General features: G+C 30.9%; 1 protein-coding gene across 1 annotated transcript; it reads right to left on the bottom strand.

Annotated features, from left to right (window-relative positions):
* Window positions 1–1,993: 1,993 nt before the first annotated feature.
* On the bottom strand, window positions 1,994–16,095 carry LOC139502607 (hexokinase type 2-like). The gene is made up of 12 exons (XM_071292140.1): window positions 15,976–16,095; window positions 14,902–15,070; window positions 13,114–13,253; window positions 11,653–11,731; window positions 10,730–10,869; window positions 8,253–8,358; window positions 6,228–6,307; window positions 5,792–5,904; window positions 5,281–5,436; window positions 4,363–4,514; window positions 3,556–3,689; window positions 1,994–2,421 (listed from the first exon to the last, which is right to left on the bottom strand). Exons 1-12 carry the CDS (start codon window positions 16,033–16,035, stop codon window positions 2,332–2,334), a joined length of 1,419 nt encoding a protein of 472 aa, XP_071148241.1. The 5' UTR covers window positions 16,036–16,095; the 3' UTR covers window positions 1,994–2,331.
* Window positions 16,096–18,987: the final 2,892 nt, after the last annotated feature.

The raw sequence follows: 18,987 nt of genomic DNA, 5'->3' as shown, positions 1-18,987 counted from the left end.
GGATAAAGCTATAAAAGGTATGTCTTTTTTGTCATTTAGCTCTTCAACTTTAGCGAATGAAATTCATAAAGGGAATATTTTTCTATATTTTATATTGGTCGCACGTATAAAAGCATAAGCAATGCCAGTACACAAATCTCTGTAGTCCAATGAAGGTAACGTAAATATTATACCTTAATCCTGTTTCAATATTAATATTATATAAAAGGTTTATTTACATAAGAGTATATAGCATCGGTTACAATAATCTTAATGATGTACATTTAATTTTAATTTAATGAATTAGTATACTATAGAAGACAGAATATTTAAAAAAATATATTTGTCTACAGTTGGGTTTTCTTTGCAGCATTTAACTTGAAATGTGCGTTTAAAGAAACATACAAAACAGCAACTCAGGTTTCGTCTTCTGATTTCACTGGTTACTGAATTTTGATATTCAAAGATAATTCTTTTTTCAATTGTCATTATTCAGATCTATTCACTATGGTTAGTTTAATTTTATTCTGACAAATCGCTTGTAGTCAATTAAGGTCTTTTTAGTGTTGTTCGTACTTTTCATTGGTTGTTATTTATCTGTAGACCTCAAAATCATATTACATAATTTGAAAAGATACTTGTATTTCAACTCGAGGCTATCAATCTTCAAAGCGATCTTCGCTGAGAAGCTCATACTGGTTTTCAGAATGTTAAATAATTATTTTCTATACACACATGTTTCTTAATATACATACAAATTACAGATGGAGTCCGCAAAACGATTAGCGCGACACTATAATTTCAAAGTATATACTACTTAAAATGTTTAATCGCATCACTATGTTATATTCAAAGTATATATCAACAAACAAATTATGGTTATAATCATTATCTTAACTAATAAATCAAAAGAAAACCATGTTATGACCATCAAGCCTTCAATAAGTAGAATAACCCCATATCATTAAGTAAGCAATATAAACATTTGGATCTACAATTTATGAATTAATTCAAAAGTGAACCAACACCAGATATGGCAAGTAACAACAACTTGATGAACGTTTCATCTATTAACATTACATGAAGGTGTAATGTCGTACTAATCCTGGGTTAAGGCTATATACAAATTTGATAATATTCTGATATTATAATCAGAAGCAAGATTACTCAGTTAATGAGGCAAATTTTTCGATCATCTTTAAATATGGGAGTCAAACTTTAAGGGTTCAAATATATTATACCATTCTTTGTTTTTCATTTGGAAATGGCAACTCATTAGAAAAGCACAATAACATTAGATATGAGATACTTTTCATGTGTTTACTTTCTGATTCATGCTTATACAATCTCTAACAAGAACCATTGATGTCCTACTAATTTTGACTTTAAAATTTTATTTACATCCGATATGGGCTGACCTTTCTTTGTCATGTGTTCTCTGGTGAAGAGTTTGCAAAGAGACAAAAATTACACAGACATTTATATTTATAGGTCAACGTACGGCCTTTAACAATGAGCAAAGCCCATACCGCATAGTCAGCTATAATAGGCCCCGATATGACAATGTAAAACAATTAAAACGAGAAAACTAACGGCCTTATTTATATAAAAAAAAATGATCGAAAAACAAACATGTAACACATACACAAACGACAACCACTGAATTATAGGCTCCTGACTTGGGACAGGTACATACATAAATAATGTGGCGGGGTTAACATGTTAGCGGGATCCCAACCCTCCCCTAACCTGGGACAGTGGTATAACAGTACAAAATAAGAACGAACTATAAAAATCGGTTGAAAAAGGCTTAACTCATCAGATGGACAAAAATACAAGTAGACGTGGCCGGGTACTTGTACATCCCGACAACAAAAAGACACTAGGAACAGATCTGGGAGTACTCAGCAGAGTAAAGACTCAACAACACGAACCCCATCTAAAACGAAAGGTTACCTCAGGTGCTCCGCAGAGTAATGTTACAGAAACTGAAAATATAACACAAAATACAAAACATAATTTCCTCTTTTTAATAGCAAAATGCATTTGATCATTAACAAATGATATATTACAAACAATGATCGATATATTACAAACAATGATCAAGTTGTATTGTCATGTATTTTTGTCAGATATGTATACCCCAAAGAAGTTTCTCCATAGTAATGGCATTTATTTTTGTCATAAATGCATAGATCAAGAATGCTTCTCCAATGTAATGTAATAAGTTTTGTAAGAAATAAAAGTACCATGATGTTTCTCCATAGTAATATCATGTATTTTTTTCAGAAATGCATAAATCAAGAATGCGTTTCCATAGAAATGTCATACATTTTTTACGATTAAAATAGATCAATGATGTTTCTCTAAATCTTTCACTGCAACAGCTGCTACAAAGGCAGCACCTTCGCCGCTACCGTCCTTGAGAAGAAATAACTTTACCTGAAACAAAAAATAAGATTTATTGATTGATTCGATAAACGCAACTTTAACTACACTTTAATGAAAGAAGCCAATAACAAAATATTAGAAACAAAGTTATTAAATTACTATTGTTTTCGGTTTTCTAAAAATGTTCTAGTATGATGACAACGTTAAACCGATGTAAGTAGCTAACTCTCGATATAATTTCCATGGCTTGTGACCTTGAAACTGTTAAGAATGTTCACTACTCTGTTCTAAATAACAAGCTTTTTAAAATATTTTTATAAATAGATAGTGTAGAAATAACAGAACTAAAACATCAAAACATAACTATAAGTCTCTTTTTTTTAGTTATAGACGCCAATTACTTTTTATTTTTTTTTTTTTTTTTTGGCGGAAAATAATTCTTTCTAGATTTTTGGTACATTGGCGCCATTTTTTTCTCAAAAACCAGAGGCGGATTTAGGGGGGGGGCAGGGGGCCCGGGCCCCTCCTTTTTGGGAAAAACATTGGTTGCTTTTAGGGAATCACTGAAGCGTGACTGGAGCGGGCCCCCTCTTAGGTCAGTCAGTGGGCTCCCACTTATGAAAATTTCTGGATCCGTCACTGAAAACTATGAAAAATAACTTAGTTTTTATACGGTTTTAAAAACTTAACTATATGTAATGAAATTGTGAAAAGAAAAAAAGGTGTTAGCGGGACCCAATGTTAAGTGGAACTACATAGATTAAACAAGAGTATTCGAAATATCTGACAAAAAGACAAAAACAAGAATGGCGAACATCCTTATATATCAGATAATATTTTCAAATCAAATCAATAGTTTTATTGCCATATAAACCAAAAACATGATCTGTGACAAACATAACATATATACAAAAATACACAATACAATATTAAAATACAAAATGTATCAGTTCAAATTATTGTTTTGGGTCTCCCGTCCTCAGTTCTAATGACTGTCTTATAAAGGAAACTGTATTTTTAATTTGACTGTGAGATGTGGGGTTTAGTATTATTTTAAGTTTAAGCATGTCCTCTTTAACAGTATCTTTCCACTCTGAATTGGTTTTATATACATAACAATTCACCAAAAAAAAGTTACATTCATTAGATCACAATACTTTATCAGCTTTCAGATGTAAAATTTACCTTAACGTCAGGCAGTAATCTGTTTAATACTTCCATCATGTGTTTATGGTAGTTGGGATGATGTTCGTACAGGGAACCATCAATACCTACTGATATTTCTTTCTTTTCCATACGTTTTAATAGCACTGCTAATGCTGCAAAAGTACATACATTTTCATTGACTGAGCCACTAACATGTTTAAATATCAATTTGTGATATTCATGATATAAAGATGCTTAAAAAAGAAATACCTTAATCCAAAAAAATAAATCAAATTAAGTATCACTTTTTTATAAAAAGAAATAATGGTTGTTCCATGTATATAAATCATATATAATTCTTTGATTTAAATTAAGGCTCTGCCAGTAAGATAAACATCCTTCCTACCACCAGAATCACAAGTAACAAATCAAATGTGTGCTCACAAACTAATACTCAAGTTCTATTAAAGTGTAATATTGTGACAAAAATCATGTTTCGTACTGCAAAACCAAAAATAATCATTTCAACAAAGAATCGAAATGAAACATGCCAAATAACATTAAGTTAAAAGATAAGCGATAGCTTTATTTTGTTTTTACTTATATATATATAGAATTTATGTGTTGTATATTTGATCTCGAACAACTCTTACTGTATGTGATTTGTCTATATGTGATATAATTCATAATGAATCACATTAAAATTGCACCAAGTTTTCCTTTCAACAAAAAATACCAAATCCCTCTTCTAAATTTCAGTATCACTGTTGAGTGTTGAACAAATACATGTTCAAAATAATAAAGATTTGAGGTAATAATATAATGTTTGCAAATAAAATCTTCTACCTGACGCAACAATGTATGCACCTCTCTGTGACACTAGATAACAGACTTCTTTGACTAGAGCTATGTCCTCCTCTGTGACACTATTGTCATCTCCATGTAAATCAAATTCCTTCAGAACATTCAGAGTATTGTTATTGCTGCCATCGGTTTCGCTATATTTAATGATAAATAAATTGTTTAATCTTAGTTTGTTTTAAAAAAAACAATTATTCTTGATTGGCCCAAAATGTTCATGTTTTCCATCTTCAAGAATGATTATTTGTTTGTTGCTTAACTTCCAGTGCCAAATATATTCATGCATGTTCAGAATGACGTTTGTGGACGTGGTTCATAAATGTTTCTCATTTCTCGTTTTTTAAAATGATTAGACCGTTGGTTTTCTCGTTTGAATGGTTTTACACAAGTTATTGTTAGGGCCCTTTATAGCTTTCTCTTTGATGTGAGCCAAGGCTCTGTGTTCAAGACCGTACTTTGACCTATAATGGTTTACTTTTAAAAATTATGACTTGACATGAGAGTTGTCTCATTTGCTTTCTGACCACATCTTCTTATATCTATATAAAATATAATTTTGAATAGCTGACTTTCAAACTAATAATTGATTTTAATCAGTTCACTCTACATACAGTCAGTTATAATACAAAATGACAAGATATCCTATTGGTATCTTACATACATGTAATATAAATAACAAGATGTGGTATTAGTTCCAATGGGACAACTCTAGATCCATGTCACAATGTACAAAAGTAAACAATTAACAAATATAGCTCAAAATACGGCTTTCAACACCGAGCCTTTGAAGTTTCTGTATACACGTGTGTTATATTTCGTTTTAGATTTCTGTATACACTTGTGTTATAATGTTTTAAATTGACCAACAATTTGAGGAATTTCTAATATGATATTGTCACTTACCTTTCAATAGATGCCACACTTTTGGCATTGAGTGACCATCGAGTATCTAATTTCTTGGAAGATTTTCCGTTAAAAAGGGCTTTATTATCTATCAATTTTACTAAACACAATCTAACAAGTTCACCAATATACATTCCACTGAAGGATTTTTCCAATCTACAATAGACAAAATACATCATTATTTTACAAATACATTGTTTACCAAGTTTTACATGCATGCATAAACTCTTTAAAGATACCAGGCATACAATTGTGAACGCCAGACGGGAGTTTCTTTACCCGATTTCAGAAATCATCCCTTAAACATGTTAAACATGTCGTCTATTATATTAACTTGGAGCAATGTATTTGAAATTAATACATACGGTATTGGTTATAAACATATACTCTTAAACGAAATTATTCTCTCTTTTGTCCCTGTGTACCTTCATTAAGATAAATTACATACATGTATGAAGTATGAATATTATTTCTAAACTTTACTATAAAGGTCTAATTTAAAAGTACTTACGTATACGAATCTGGGTGGTTAGAGAACTTATTGATTTCTCTTTCAAATTCGTTCTTGTAAAAATCTAAACATCCATTGTCTCCTAAAGCTCCCCATTCAACGTCAACAAGAATCTTGAGAGAAAAAAAAATCATTTTTTTTAACGAATCTTTTTTGCTAATAGAATGTATATCACAATTAACTAAGTTATAATATGATTAGCCCGGTCTATTTTTACTCATTGTCGCACACAAAGTATGAACAAAGAATACTTTTTTTTATTTTCTTAATACTTGTAAACAAATTTGAACAAATAAAGATGTGTGTTTTCATTAAATCGAATAAAATGAGTCTACTTACTTTTAGTGCATATAAATAAAATAAACGTGGGGTATGTGATAATTAACCTACATCCAAGGATAAAAATTTATAAAAAATACAGATAAGACTAACACACCTTGTCTGAATGAGCATCTTCTGTGCTAACTCTTTTATAACGTGCTCTGTCTTCCACTATACATGCATTTGATCCAGTCCCTAAACAAATTAAAACAGATCAATGAAAATAGCTCTTTATAGGTTTGTTCGTCGTCCACCACTACTCTTCTTTTTATTTTTGCATCAGGAACGCTTCAGGAGGTAGACATAGGTTCAGAAAAATAACTATAACTTAAACTATGAGTACGTTTATGTTAACCATTTTAAATTTAAAAAAAAAAGATTCTAAGCTTCTAATTACATGAAATTAAAAAAAAACTATTAAATCCTTAAATCCCTCAAACACGAAAGCCAGAAATATATAAGTTCTATAACACTATATGACAATAAAATACATGAAAGAAATACCCAAATCTATCTACGTTCGTGACAGAGGTGTGAGTTTATTCAGTTTCTTAATCATTTCTTGATCAAATCATGTAAGTATCAAAGCAATTAATTTTAATCTGAATGATTCTAGTTTTTTTTGTAGATTGTTTTGTCTGTAAAGAACACACTATGCAGCTTTTTTTTAGTGCGGTTCGTGTTGCTCAGTTTCATTTTTATATGTTGTGATTTGTATACTATTGTTTGTCCGTCTGTCGGTTAGTCTTTTTTGCATTCTTTTTTAGCCATTGCGTTGTCAGTTTGTTCTCTCCGTTCTAGATTGAATGCCCCTTAAGTGTCTTTCGCCTCTCTTTTATATAGTACATTTAACATTCGCCTTTACATTTTACAATTACAGTGTTACGTATATATTATATTTGCTATACATTTGTTCACATGAAAATACTATTGAACATGTATTTTTGACTTTTTCTGTTCGACAAAAAAGCCATTTCCAGTTTATACCCTTTTCAGAAGTAAGTATTTACCACATAAGTTTAACCATTAAGCATAACAAACATAAAAACTCTACAACAAAAAGTGTTGATTAAAAGTAAGCAATAATGTCTTTAGAACATAAACAATACTTCCGGTACTTCGTTACAGTGTTATAAATAGTGTCACAACTTTGATCTGAGCAGCATAGTGTATCATTAGATTTTATTTTGAATGATACAATCTATAACATATTGTTCTCATGATTTAAATTCCGGTTGACGCGTTGATAACATTTCAAATGATTTGCATAGTATTGTGTAATCTCTGAAATCACTGTTGCACAATTTTGGTTTTGTAAATTATCCTTGTCTGATAAGACGTAATCTACTATGATTTATAACACATCAATGATAATCATTTAATTAAAATTGCTCGTGCACAACTTATTAATACGAAAGGGGTGACCTAACAAGTTCAACAATTACAAAATCAAAACAAGCGAAGCAAGATATGTGGAATGATGTGTTTGTTTTTGAACGGAACAGTTGGTAATCTAACAGATATACATGATATCCGTTTATCAAAATGTAAACGCTTATGTTTCTCTCCTTTGCCATTTATATTTGAAAAAATACATCCATTTTGATTGCACTCCGTTCGTATTGTCTGCACTTGTTGGTGTCAATATGACGTCTCTATTGTGTATTAATAGCAGGCGATTGTAGAATGAACTATGTAGCATAAACCAGATAAACTATTCCAGTGTTAGCCCATTCCTTCGTGAAAACAAACACCAACAAAATATATCTCAAACGCTTAAAATTTTGCATTTAACGCAGCAATTTGCAAAAATACATTTCGCCATGGCGTCACAGAAACAACAAAAACGTTATTTCACTTAAATGTATTTTTATTGAAGAAACGCAACCTTTCATACTTGCTAAATCAATATTATTTAACCTTTCCTGTAATAAATGGGGGTAGTGTTGCTAAGTCTTAAGTTGTGCATGTTACATGTACGTTTTGTGTACTAATGTTTGTCAGTTTATCTTTTTCTTTTTAAGCATGGCACTATCAGTTTATTTTAAATTTATGAGTTTGAATGTCTCTCTTATATTTTCCTAGCTTCTTTTTTAAGTGATTTATACATGTACCGCTAATGTAAGGACAATTTTCTAACCTAATATTAAACTAGCTGTGCATTGTTTGTCTGCATATATTGATGCCATTAAAGTTCCCGTTGAATCGCCTATCCTTGCTACTACATTAACTGCAGGTGATACTCCCTGAAATAAAATCAAAAGAGAGACTGTGAAATATAACGACAAAACTACGCATATTCACAAAAACAGTATAGTTTTTGTTATATAACAGAAACATCCACCATTCTCGATAAGAGAGTCTCGATTGCACTCATACCGCATCGTTTTTCTAATTTGTAACTACAGAACAGTACTGCAGCATTAAGCAAAAAGACGACTTGAAAAATTTACCAAAAAAGAGAATGTTTATCTTGAGTCTCTTTGAATAAATAATATAAAGGAAAAAGGACATTGATAAGATTTGTCTGCATGAACTTTAAGATTTTTTGTTTTGTTATTGACGCTTAAAAGGTTGTTTTAGTTGGGCATGTTGGGACATTTCCACAATATTGATAAAAAGACAAATGTACATGTAGTCAAATTTAAAAACAAATGTCAACATTACGACCAGATATGTTAATATATAACTTCGATTACACAGTTTTTTTTTTCTTTTTGGTATGGTCAGCATGCATTACATCAGGCCAACATAATAAAAATACCCTGTAGTTTTCTCCTAAATATATATAAGAAGATGTGGTATGAGTGCCAATGAGACAACTCCCAATCAACGTTACAATTTGCAAAAGTAAACCATCATAGGTCAAAGTAATGTCTTCAACAAGGAGCCCTGATTCACAGCAAACAGCAATTTAAGCTATAAAGGGCCCTAAATTGACTAGGGTAAAACCATTCAAACGGAAAAACAAACGGTCTCATTTATATGAAAAATGAGAAACGAGAAACACTTATTAACCACATCAAAAAACGACAACTACTGAACATCAGGTTTCTGACTTAGGACAGGTGCAAACAATTGCAGCGGGTTTAAACGTTTTAAACGATACCATCCTTCGCCCTTACCATGCTTACCTGAAACAATAGTGTAACATCACAACATAGAAAGACACGTATAAAATATTAATTGAAATGGCTTAACTCAATCAACAGACTATATTAATGTTCCAGACCGTATGGGTATTTGGACCGTACGCGTACGGTCTGGACCGTATGCGTACTTTTTCAAAATACTCATACGGTCGGACCGTACGCGTACGGTCTGACTAATATTAAAAAGTTGGTCAAGTTTATTAGTTACAAATGCATATAGCAGATCAACATAACTTAACTATCAAATTAATCTAAAAAAGTTCAATTGTAATTGAAACAAAAACTTTATATTTTTTAACTTTTTTTTAAATTCAGGCTAATTAAATCTGTTAGTCTCTTGTATTAAGCATGTCGATCAGTAATACATTAATTGAATTATGATCACTGAAATTGAAGACATCGGAAGTAAACATAATGTGGGAGGTCAATTGTTTTAGAATATTTAGCAACTTTACCAAAAAATGCAAATGCAAAGGAACATGCATGAACTGCAGACATGAAAATGTAAAAAAATATTACGTTACTTGAATTGTGTCACCTTGGGCGAGAGTACCAAAATGGGATTCAGATATAAAATTAAACAAATACTTAATTTCAATTGTTCGTTTGTTCATTTTATCTATCTAATTGTAATAAATTATCAATAACAATTTGTAAAACTAAAAATAAAGATTGTGATAAATGCTTGTTTCAATTTAACCCATATGATCAAATAACATGTATGGTCAGCTCGTACTGGACCGTACGCGTATACTCATACGGTCCGACCGTACGCGTATGGTCGGACCGTACGAGTATACGTATACGGTCCGGACCGTACGCGTACGGTCCAAATAGTCATATGGTCTGGAACATTAACACACGTGAATATACACTGAACGAATAAATTGGATATATGAGACTATGTAAATACAAAATCAATAAAAAAAAAGGTGAATAAATAAAGGCAACAGTAGTATACCGCTGTGAGCAGCCATGAAAAGACTTTAGACATTAATTCAATTAATTCCTATCTGATGCAGTAAAATATAAACCTTTGGTGTTATCATTTATTACCATAAATATTTTATTGACGAGCCGAGTCCAAATAACAGCATATGGCATTAGCGTTTATGATCGTAAAAAAGAATTTGAAGCAAAATTTTTAGATTTAATTTATTTTCCATAGATTTTTTTTTGTCTTACAAGATCTATTAAGCAAATGTAACTGTGTGCGTTTAATACTGAGTCTGCTCATGCATAACGGTAACCTAAATATATCTTTATTTCGTTCATAGATGTTGCTTGAAACTTCATGCCTGTGTATTCTTATCTTATTAGTTAATAGTTGTTACCCTTGACAATTTGAATATTGCAAACTCAAAGTCTATGCATGGCTTCAATAATCATGCCGGTGTATTCTTATCATATTAATTAACAATCGTTACCCTTGAAAATTTAATAACTGCAAGCTTTAAATATTTACCCCAAGTCTATGAATGGCGTCCTCTAAGAGAATACAAGGATCTAACCCTACACCGGTAGTACACTGGAAACTCTTTGTCCAAGTTTTTATAGTACAGTGTTTTAGACTAGTCTGTTCTGATGGAAAGGAAAATGTAAAACCTGAAATTTAAACATAGATAAACATACATGTACATGTGTTTATCCGTTGAAGAATACTAGTAAAAGGCGGATAATATGACAACAGTCAAACTATTTTCAAGAAGAGATCAATTAAAAACATAAGAAAAACGAACTGCGTCAGATACCAAGTTAAGGGAGTTTGCTTCTCAGTTTCAAAATAATTAGCTTTTCAAAATACTAGTTTATATTGATAGGGGATAAATAAAGGAATGAAAAGAGCAACACAAAATATATAGGTAAATGTGCTTGTTTTCGAGATATTAGCCATTGGAATTTTGGCAGGAAAATATTTTCTCTTGACTATTCATGCATTTATCATTGACAAGTTTAAGTGCTCAAAAACTATTAAAAAATAATTAAAATTTTATAAGACTTTAACAGATGGCTTATCATTATACATGTAAAAGATTTTTAATAAGAAAAATGGGGGTCAATGGGCAAATTTGTTTAAGGCATTCAAATGGATAAAGCCAGAGGATTCCGAAAGTCACTCTGACAAAATATCCCGAAACATGACAAGCGAACTTCCTTAATTATGTTTCACGAAGCCTGCCGAGTGAGGTAGTTTTTTCCTGTCTAATACAACTTATCGATTGATTAAGAAAATATATTCCTTTTGCGGCTAACAGAGTGGGGTGAAAATATTCCTTCTCATAAGACCTTCAATGGAGTACTTATGTATTTTGTAACATTTAAAAACAGATACAAATACAGACCTCACTTGCAAAGATATGTTTTTTTTTCATATTTAACGAAACTTACCGAGAGGGATAGGTTTGTCATTCCTTACTTCCTCGTCATGTAAGAAAGTTTGTATAGATGCTGCTATTTGGTCAAACACCTAAAATCATGATGATTATATATCAAATATTTGTTTTGTAATAAAATTCTTATACCGTATATGTGGCATTATAAAATGGCACATAACATAGGGAACGGAATACTTATTTTTTCAAATGATGGTTTTATAAAGAGGCATTGTACATTGATGCCGATATATTAGATGTTTAAATACATACCAAACGTTGATATCGATATATACTATAATTAAACGGGGTGGACCAGTTTGAGTTTTGAAATTTCTGTAATAATAACATATTTCACATTTTGGCATGTCATTTTTTTTATATAGCTCCCTATACGCTTAAGTATGTGTTTTGCGCTTTGCAGTAGGCCGGAATGGATGTTTATGAATTGATTGCTTTCTTGCACATCATTTGGAATCAGGTGTATAGTTGGGTGGAGTTTTTTTTATAGAAGCTTATATCCAATCTTTTTATTTATGACATCTTTTAATTCCATACTTATTGGTTTAAAAATAATTTATTACATTGAACGTCATGAACTTCCATGCATATCGAGATAAAAAATGTACAATTATTTTAAACAAAAAACCAAAAACCAAACAATTGTATGATTAATAAATAAAAATCTTGAATTTTATTTCTTATCAATAGTTTTTATAATATACGGTTAGCTTCCTCCGATATTTACGATTTTCCTTACAAAAAATATTATCAAAGATTTCAGACTTTTAATTAAGTATTAATCTGAATTGAAAAAAAACTTTAATTTTGCTATGATAAAGTTGTTTGTCGTAAGTGTAGCAGAGCAAAGAGATAGGTTTGATTTCAATCAGATTGATTCAGTGCACCACATATGTGTTTCATCTAACTAAGACTCATCAGTGGCGCTTAATAAACCCAAATCAATAACGAATTTCAAGAGCACTGAAAATCAAAATTCCAAGACGTTTGCCACATCGGACTAAAACAATCTACATACATTATACCAGAAGACAAACTTTTGATCTAATTGTTTCTAATGATTTTAAAAAATAATGAAGTTACGTAATTTCAAGAAAATTGATTGATTGATTGTCGGGTGTTAACGCCACGTTCACCGCTGTTGACTAATTTGTGGTGGCCACATTTTATTTGTGATGAAAGCCACTGTGCCCGTCGAACCACCAACCTTCGATTAGAAACTGACGTTATAGTCGAATAAGACTGTAGACAAACACACATGCCACGTGCAGAACTTGACATAACTTCAGTGATACAATACATTTAGACAGTTGGACTATTTAGACCGCGCTGCCACGGAGGCCCCAATTTAAAGAAAATGATGACAACTCTTGGGCTCCACCAAAAAGTGGCTTCGACCCTCTTAAAATTAAAACAAAAAATTGCAATTAAATTAAGGCCATAACAGTCTATTTACCTTCTCACATGGTCCCGTTAAAAGCTGTCTATGTATGTTGAAGTATTTTGTTGTTGTTTCTGCTATTCCGTTTACAAATTCTACCAATATGATTCTAAAATGGGTTCCTCCCAAATCTAAGCCTATATATTTACCGTTTTCTGAAGACGAGAAAGTACATCATAATTAATTAAGAAGTTTTAAATAATGCGTATTTGTACCATAGACAAACTCACCAGTTTATTACATGTATTAAATATCAATCAAATGAACCTATCTAAGAACTGTATACATGTAGGTCATTTTCTTTAGCTACACTGAACGTCTAATATATTTGCGTTCGCACATTTTTTTTTTTTTTTTTTTTTTTTAATTCTTATCAGTCCTTATAATGTTGGAATAGGTAAAATAGATGACTACATATTAGTGTCAAAATCGGCCCTCTTATCAAGTATAGATCATACAGTCGATGTCAATTGTAATCTTGCACCATATTTGATCAGTTCAAAAGCATATTCTGCATAGTTTTAATATGTGTTCTATTCTGCCGCTTGACTGACACGAGATAAAATTAACAGCTATAGCTCATTGTAGGGCCTTCAACAATGAACAAAGCTCATACCGCATAATCAGCTATTAACATGATAAAACGCCCTGAAATTACAAATTTAAAACAATTCAAACGAGTAAACTAACCGCATAATTAATGTACAGCAAAAAAAGACAACCATTGAATTACAGGCTTCTGACTTGGGCCAGGCACATACAATGTATATACATAAAACCTTTTCCCCAGACATGCCATACATCAAATACACTGCATCAAAAATTACTAATAAATTATAAGATAGAACAGGCATTTTTCCTCTTTAATTGATACATAAAGATTTCGATCCTTAATGCCATGACAGAGATACATACGTGACATACTGACTTTGTTGTAAGTCATTGATATGGTATTTTGTACTTTTAGAGATTAATATCAATTGATTTTTTTTACCATTTACAGTTGAAAAAAAAAAAAATTTTCTATGTTTACTCTAGATTGAAAATCTGTGAATATTATCTTGCAAATTTAATAAATCTACTCAAAAGGGAACAGATCAACATTAAATGGAATAACTCAATTCAGTGTATCACAAGTATCTCAAGATATAATTGTAATGGTGATGTTATACGCAGTTTATTTTAGTGTTAATAAATTGACAAGTTGTAATAAATGTATGGTTGTAGTTTAAAAATATTAATATTAGTATTAATAATTAGATGCATGTAGAATTTTTTTTTAGTTATTATAATAATCTTTTTTTCTGCCGTATTCTGAATTACCTTCATTACAAAATCGTTGAGACAACCTTTTACATAATATAGACAACAGTACTCGTAAAGTTAAACAGTGCACTGAATTTATCAAACTTTACAGACTAGCTCATGGTTAATGAATAAAATTGATAATTGAAATAGGGGATGTGTCAAAGAGACAATAACCCGACCAAAGAGCAAAAAACTGCCCTATGCCACCGAGGCAACCTCTTTATAACCCATTAACTCTATTTTTTCTGATATGTCTTCGAATAGTTATGTATGTAAAACTATATATATATATATATATATATATATATATATATATATATATATATATATATATATATATATGTTTTTGTTTGTTCTTTTTTTTTTTCGTTGGATAGCTCTTTTACTTTTTTCATTATCGTGGATATAATTTTATCCAACACACCACTCCACTTCATTCAACCTTTCAGTAGATGTATATGCCAGATATATGTGGTGTTATATATGAAACCTTACCATTGCCTTGTAAAACACCACTGACATAAGTGTAACCCCACCAAAGGTCAGATTTCTTTTGTTCAGATTCATTTGGATTGTTTGCATAATTTATCTGTTCTTCAAAAGTGGACATAAATTTCTGCATATGTTCCTCTGTGAAGATTAGGTCCTGTAGAATGTTACATGCCTGAAATCAGATATATATACAGTGAAATCTGTTCAAACCAAACCTCTTCGGGACTTAAGATTTTGTTCGGTTTTGGTCAATATTCGGTTTTATCAGGTTCACAACGCATACAATTTGATATGACAGTGCTTCACTGAACATGTTTGGTTTATACAGGTTTTCGGTTTATGCAGGATTCGGTCTATAGTCAGGTTTCACTGTACTAGATCTGTAGACCAACTCATTGTTAGTCCTCTCTCGTCGTTATTTTAGGTACCGGTACTCCTCATGTAAATGGCCAGAAACGACTGTCTGCCAAAATATTGTCCTGTGTTTATAACTATAATAAAATGTAAAAAATATTATGATTATTATTTCTCATTTATATTATGTTGATTTCACCTTCTTATGGTCTTCGAACTCGCCTTCGCCTATCCTTTCCTCATTGCAGGAGTACAAGTTTAGTTTATACGTTTTTGAATAAGATAAAACAAGGTTATTAAATGTTTATGTACATATAATAAATAGACAAGCATGTATCCGATACTCCTATATATATTGGGAGAGAAGTGGACGTAGCGTATCGATATCATATATTAAATGATTATATTGCCTTAGACGTGTTGTCTTCTTTCAAAATATCAAACAGATACATATTGAAATAAATAACTTATCTATGGAATGAAATACAATATTTACTTTAAGTATAATGATTTCGGTCCCGTATTAATATATATGGTGGTATTTAAAAATAGTAATTATAACTTAAAATAGACTTTATTCTACGTCTTAGGTGATCGATCAAATAATTATTTCAAGGCCAAGAATGTTTCGCCTTGACCAAACAATATAAAAATAATGTAGTGTTTTAAACATTTAAAAAAGAGGCAAATGATACGGAAACGATAATCACATAAAAACCCTACCTGCTTTCTTTTGTCTCCCGCCAAAGCTTGAACGAATGGTCTTCTGTCAACGGATTCCATCGCAGTTATAGCGAACGAGTTTGTTTACAGTTCACACAATATCGAAGTCTATTGAACTGTGAAAGATAATAAGATACAAAGGTTTAAATAACTAGTGTATTTCAATACCAATTATTACAACTGATTTGTGGGTAATTATATAATGCGTTTATTTTTAACAGTTTTAAATTGTTATAGACATACGTTTATATGTTAGATCCATTGTATATATTATTAAATATATTGAAATGATTTTAGTAATTACATAACCTAGAGCAAAATTCCTGAAAGACCACCTTTCTCATTCACAAAAAATAAATAATTTACAAAAACAAAATTAGTGAAATTTATAGAAAACATATAATATAGGGTTATTGCATGAATATTGGGGAATATTGTCCCCAGTAGAATTTTATATTACAGGAGCTTGCGAGTGCAATATATGTTCTACGAGGGACAATATTCTCCAATATCCACGCAATAACCCTTTTATTGTATAGCAATATAAAATTTGAAACTAAAAATTGGTTTAAACTTAGATTTTGTCGTTGTTGACGTCATGAATTTTGAAGATTTATTGCACTAGTGCAATATTATCAGATTATTACATGGCATTTTTCATATCGCATGTATTACCAGCCCTAGGTTCAATATCATCCCAAGAGCCGCATGGCTCGATGGCTGATATTGACCGAGGGCTGATAATATATGCGATATGAAAAATGACATGTTATGATCTTTTTATCATATGCTGCATCAATGGAGAAAAATAACAGATGCATATATTGATCCTTTTACGTGGTTCCCAAATAAATGTTCACGAACGTCGGACCCCAAATTAAGTACATTTGATATGAAATATTTCTATCATATGCTCAACAGAGTAGAAAAACATGTTAATATGGACGAATCCACAAAAAAAGATAATCAACAATATGTATACATTATGAACACTGTTAGGAAAAGTCAACTTTTTTTAAAAGTAACTTTCTAAATTATGTTTAAAACTTTAAAAAATGCATTTATTTCATAATTTGTTATTTTTTGTTTTTTTTTTTTTTTTTTATATAATTTTACACAATTTGTTTTCCAGTATCCAAATCATTGTTTTGTACACTACTTTTTAATGTTTTTCACTGGAAACGAAGCATTGAGGTGTATTTTCCGAAATTTGCCGAGTATCACCGGAATGCCATGCGATATCGTTACGGAAAGGCATGTGATAACAATCGAAGCATGTGATAAACTTTCCATATCCGCCCGCTAAGCACCAATTCGAAAAATATGGAATTAACGTTAATTTAATGCTATTATCGTACAGTAAAAATCATATGTTATTTAGTCTAAGTATATGATAATAGAATTTATTGCACGCTAACTTTTGGTTGCTTTCTGTGGGAAATATTATATTGACGCTATGCAATAATTATAGATTATCATTGGTTATCTCAACGAGATTGATTTACTAGCTTGAGCCGGTTACGGCGAAAGCGAGAAAAGCAATCGAGTTGAGATGACCTATGATAATCTGTTTATCGCTATTTTACCTATGACGATCGCCTCGTCCAAATCACAAATACATTAACAAGAGAACTGAATGAATGAATGAATTTTATTCTCATCAACTAATGACATAGTTATAGAGACAATAAGTATATACAACAATATAATATACAGTGCATGTATGAGGAAAATGATATACATTAACCAGGAGGAGAGACTTTCACATTAACAGCTTTAATATATCGACATAATTTTTCTAAAACAGTAATATTATTTGAGGAAAACAGATTACATAATTTCAAGGTGTTTGGATTTTTCCAACAAAATTTCGGTAAATATTTTTGTCTTTCATTAATGAAAGATTTACAAGACAAAATATAATGATACTCGTCACCAATTTCAGCCGAGCCACAGATACGACACAATCTATGATTTCTCGACAGATTGTGCCATCTCCCTGTCTCAACTGGTAGACGATGGCTACCACATCTAAATTTACAAAACATATACATACAATTCAATGGTAAAATAGATAGATATTCTTCAAATTTAAATTCTTTTTTAAATATTCTATAACATATACCTTTTGAGGTAGAATTCATATTTTCATACCATTCCTGTATAAATTGGTCCTTCAGTTTTTGCAGAACTAGACTTGCTACAATTCCCTTTCTATTATTTCTTTCTTACTAATTTATATTTTTACTGATAAGTGCCAGCCTTCTGATTGCCTCCTGCAGATGTCAGTATAATTGTAATCTCCTAGTTATAGCATCAAAATTATTAAAGGGGCAAAATTGAAAAAAAAAGAAAAAACATAATTAGGAAGGGACATGTAGCAAGTCTACAAGAAAACATGCCAGCTGAATCAATAGTCAACTAGTCGTGGCATAATTACCATGCACAGGAAGAGCATATATATCTATATCAAGTATGTTGTAAAAACCATTTATAGACATATGCTTCACTGCCATGTTCAGTAAGCGTGAAATAATGTAAATACAAATTCACACATGAAATCTCGACCATTTCCGTAAACAAATATTTATAATAATATATTATGCATAAAATGAATAACAACACATGCAACAAAGCATATTTTGACTCGTTTGTCAGCTGTTTAATTGTTGCATTGACTGAGTGATGATTGAAATAAAACTTCAAATCATGATATTGATCCGGCAAAAAACAATAAAAAAAAATGAAACAGTTATTATTTTGACATAATTTGTTGAAACCTGAAGAAATAACTAAGTTGTTTACCTTTTTTATGATGAATAAGTCCAATAACACAAGAACATCAACATATAACAAACGTGGTAAAGCTCGTTATATACAGATCAACAAATATATGAATACCAAATGGTCATATTGAACTGTATATGAACTGTTGAACTGTAGCAAGGTCATGTCGTTTATTCATATGTAGCAATTTATTACGCGATATAGAGAATATTTATCATCTCCCTT

The sequence above is a fragment of the Mytilus edulis genome, chromosome 14, assembly GCF_963676685.1.
Source record: "Mytilus edulis chromosome 14, xbMytEdul2.2, whole genome shotgun sequence".
Classification (NCBI taxonomy): Eukaryota; Metazoa; Mollusca; class Bivalvia; order Mytilida; family Mytilidae; genus Mytilus; species Mytilus edulis.
This window is presented reverse-complemented; position numbering and strand designations above follow the sequence as displayed.

Bases quoted from the DNA above. Each gene is read 5' to 3' on its own strand.
- LOC139502607 (XM_071292140.1), bottom strand. From the start codon at position 16,035: ATGGAATCCGTTGACAGAAGACCATTCGTTCAAGCTTTGGCGGGAGAC. The intron at 11,732-13,113 runs GTAAATAGACTG...TCATGATTTTAG, and splicing joins TAACGGGACCATGTGAGAAG to GTGTTTGACCAAATAGCAGC. The intron at 2,422-3,555 runs GTAAATTTTACA...TTTTTGTTTCAG, and splicing joins GATTACTGCCTGACGTTAAG to GTAAAGTTATTTCTTCTCAA.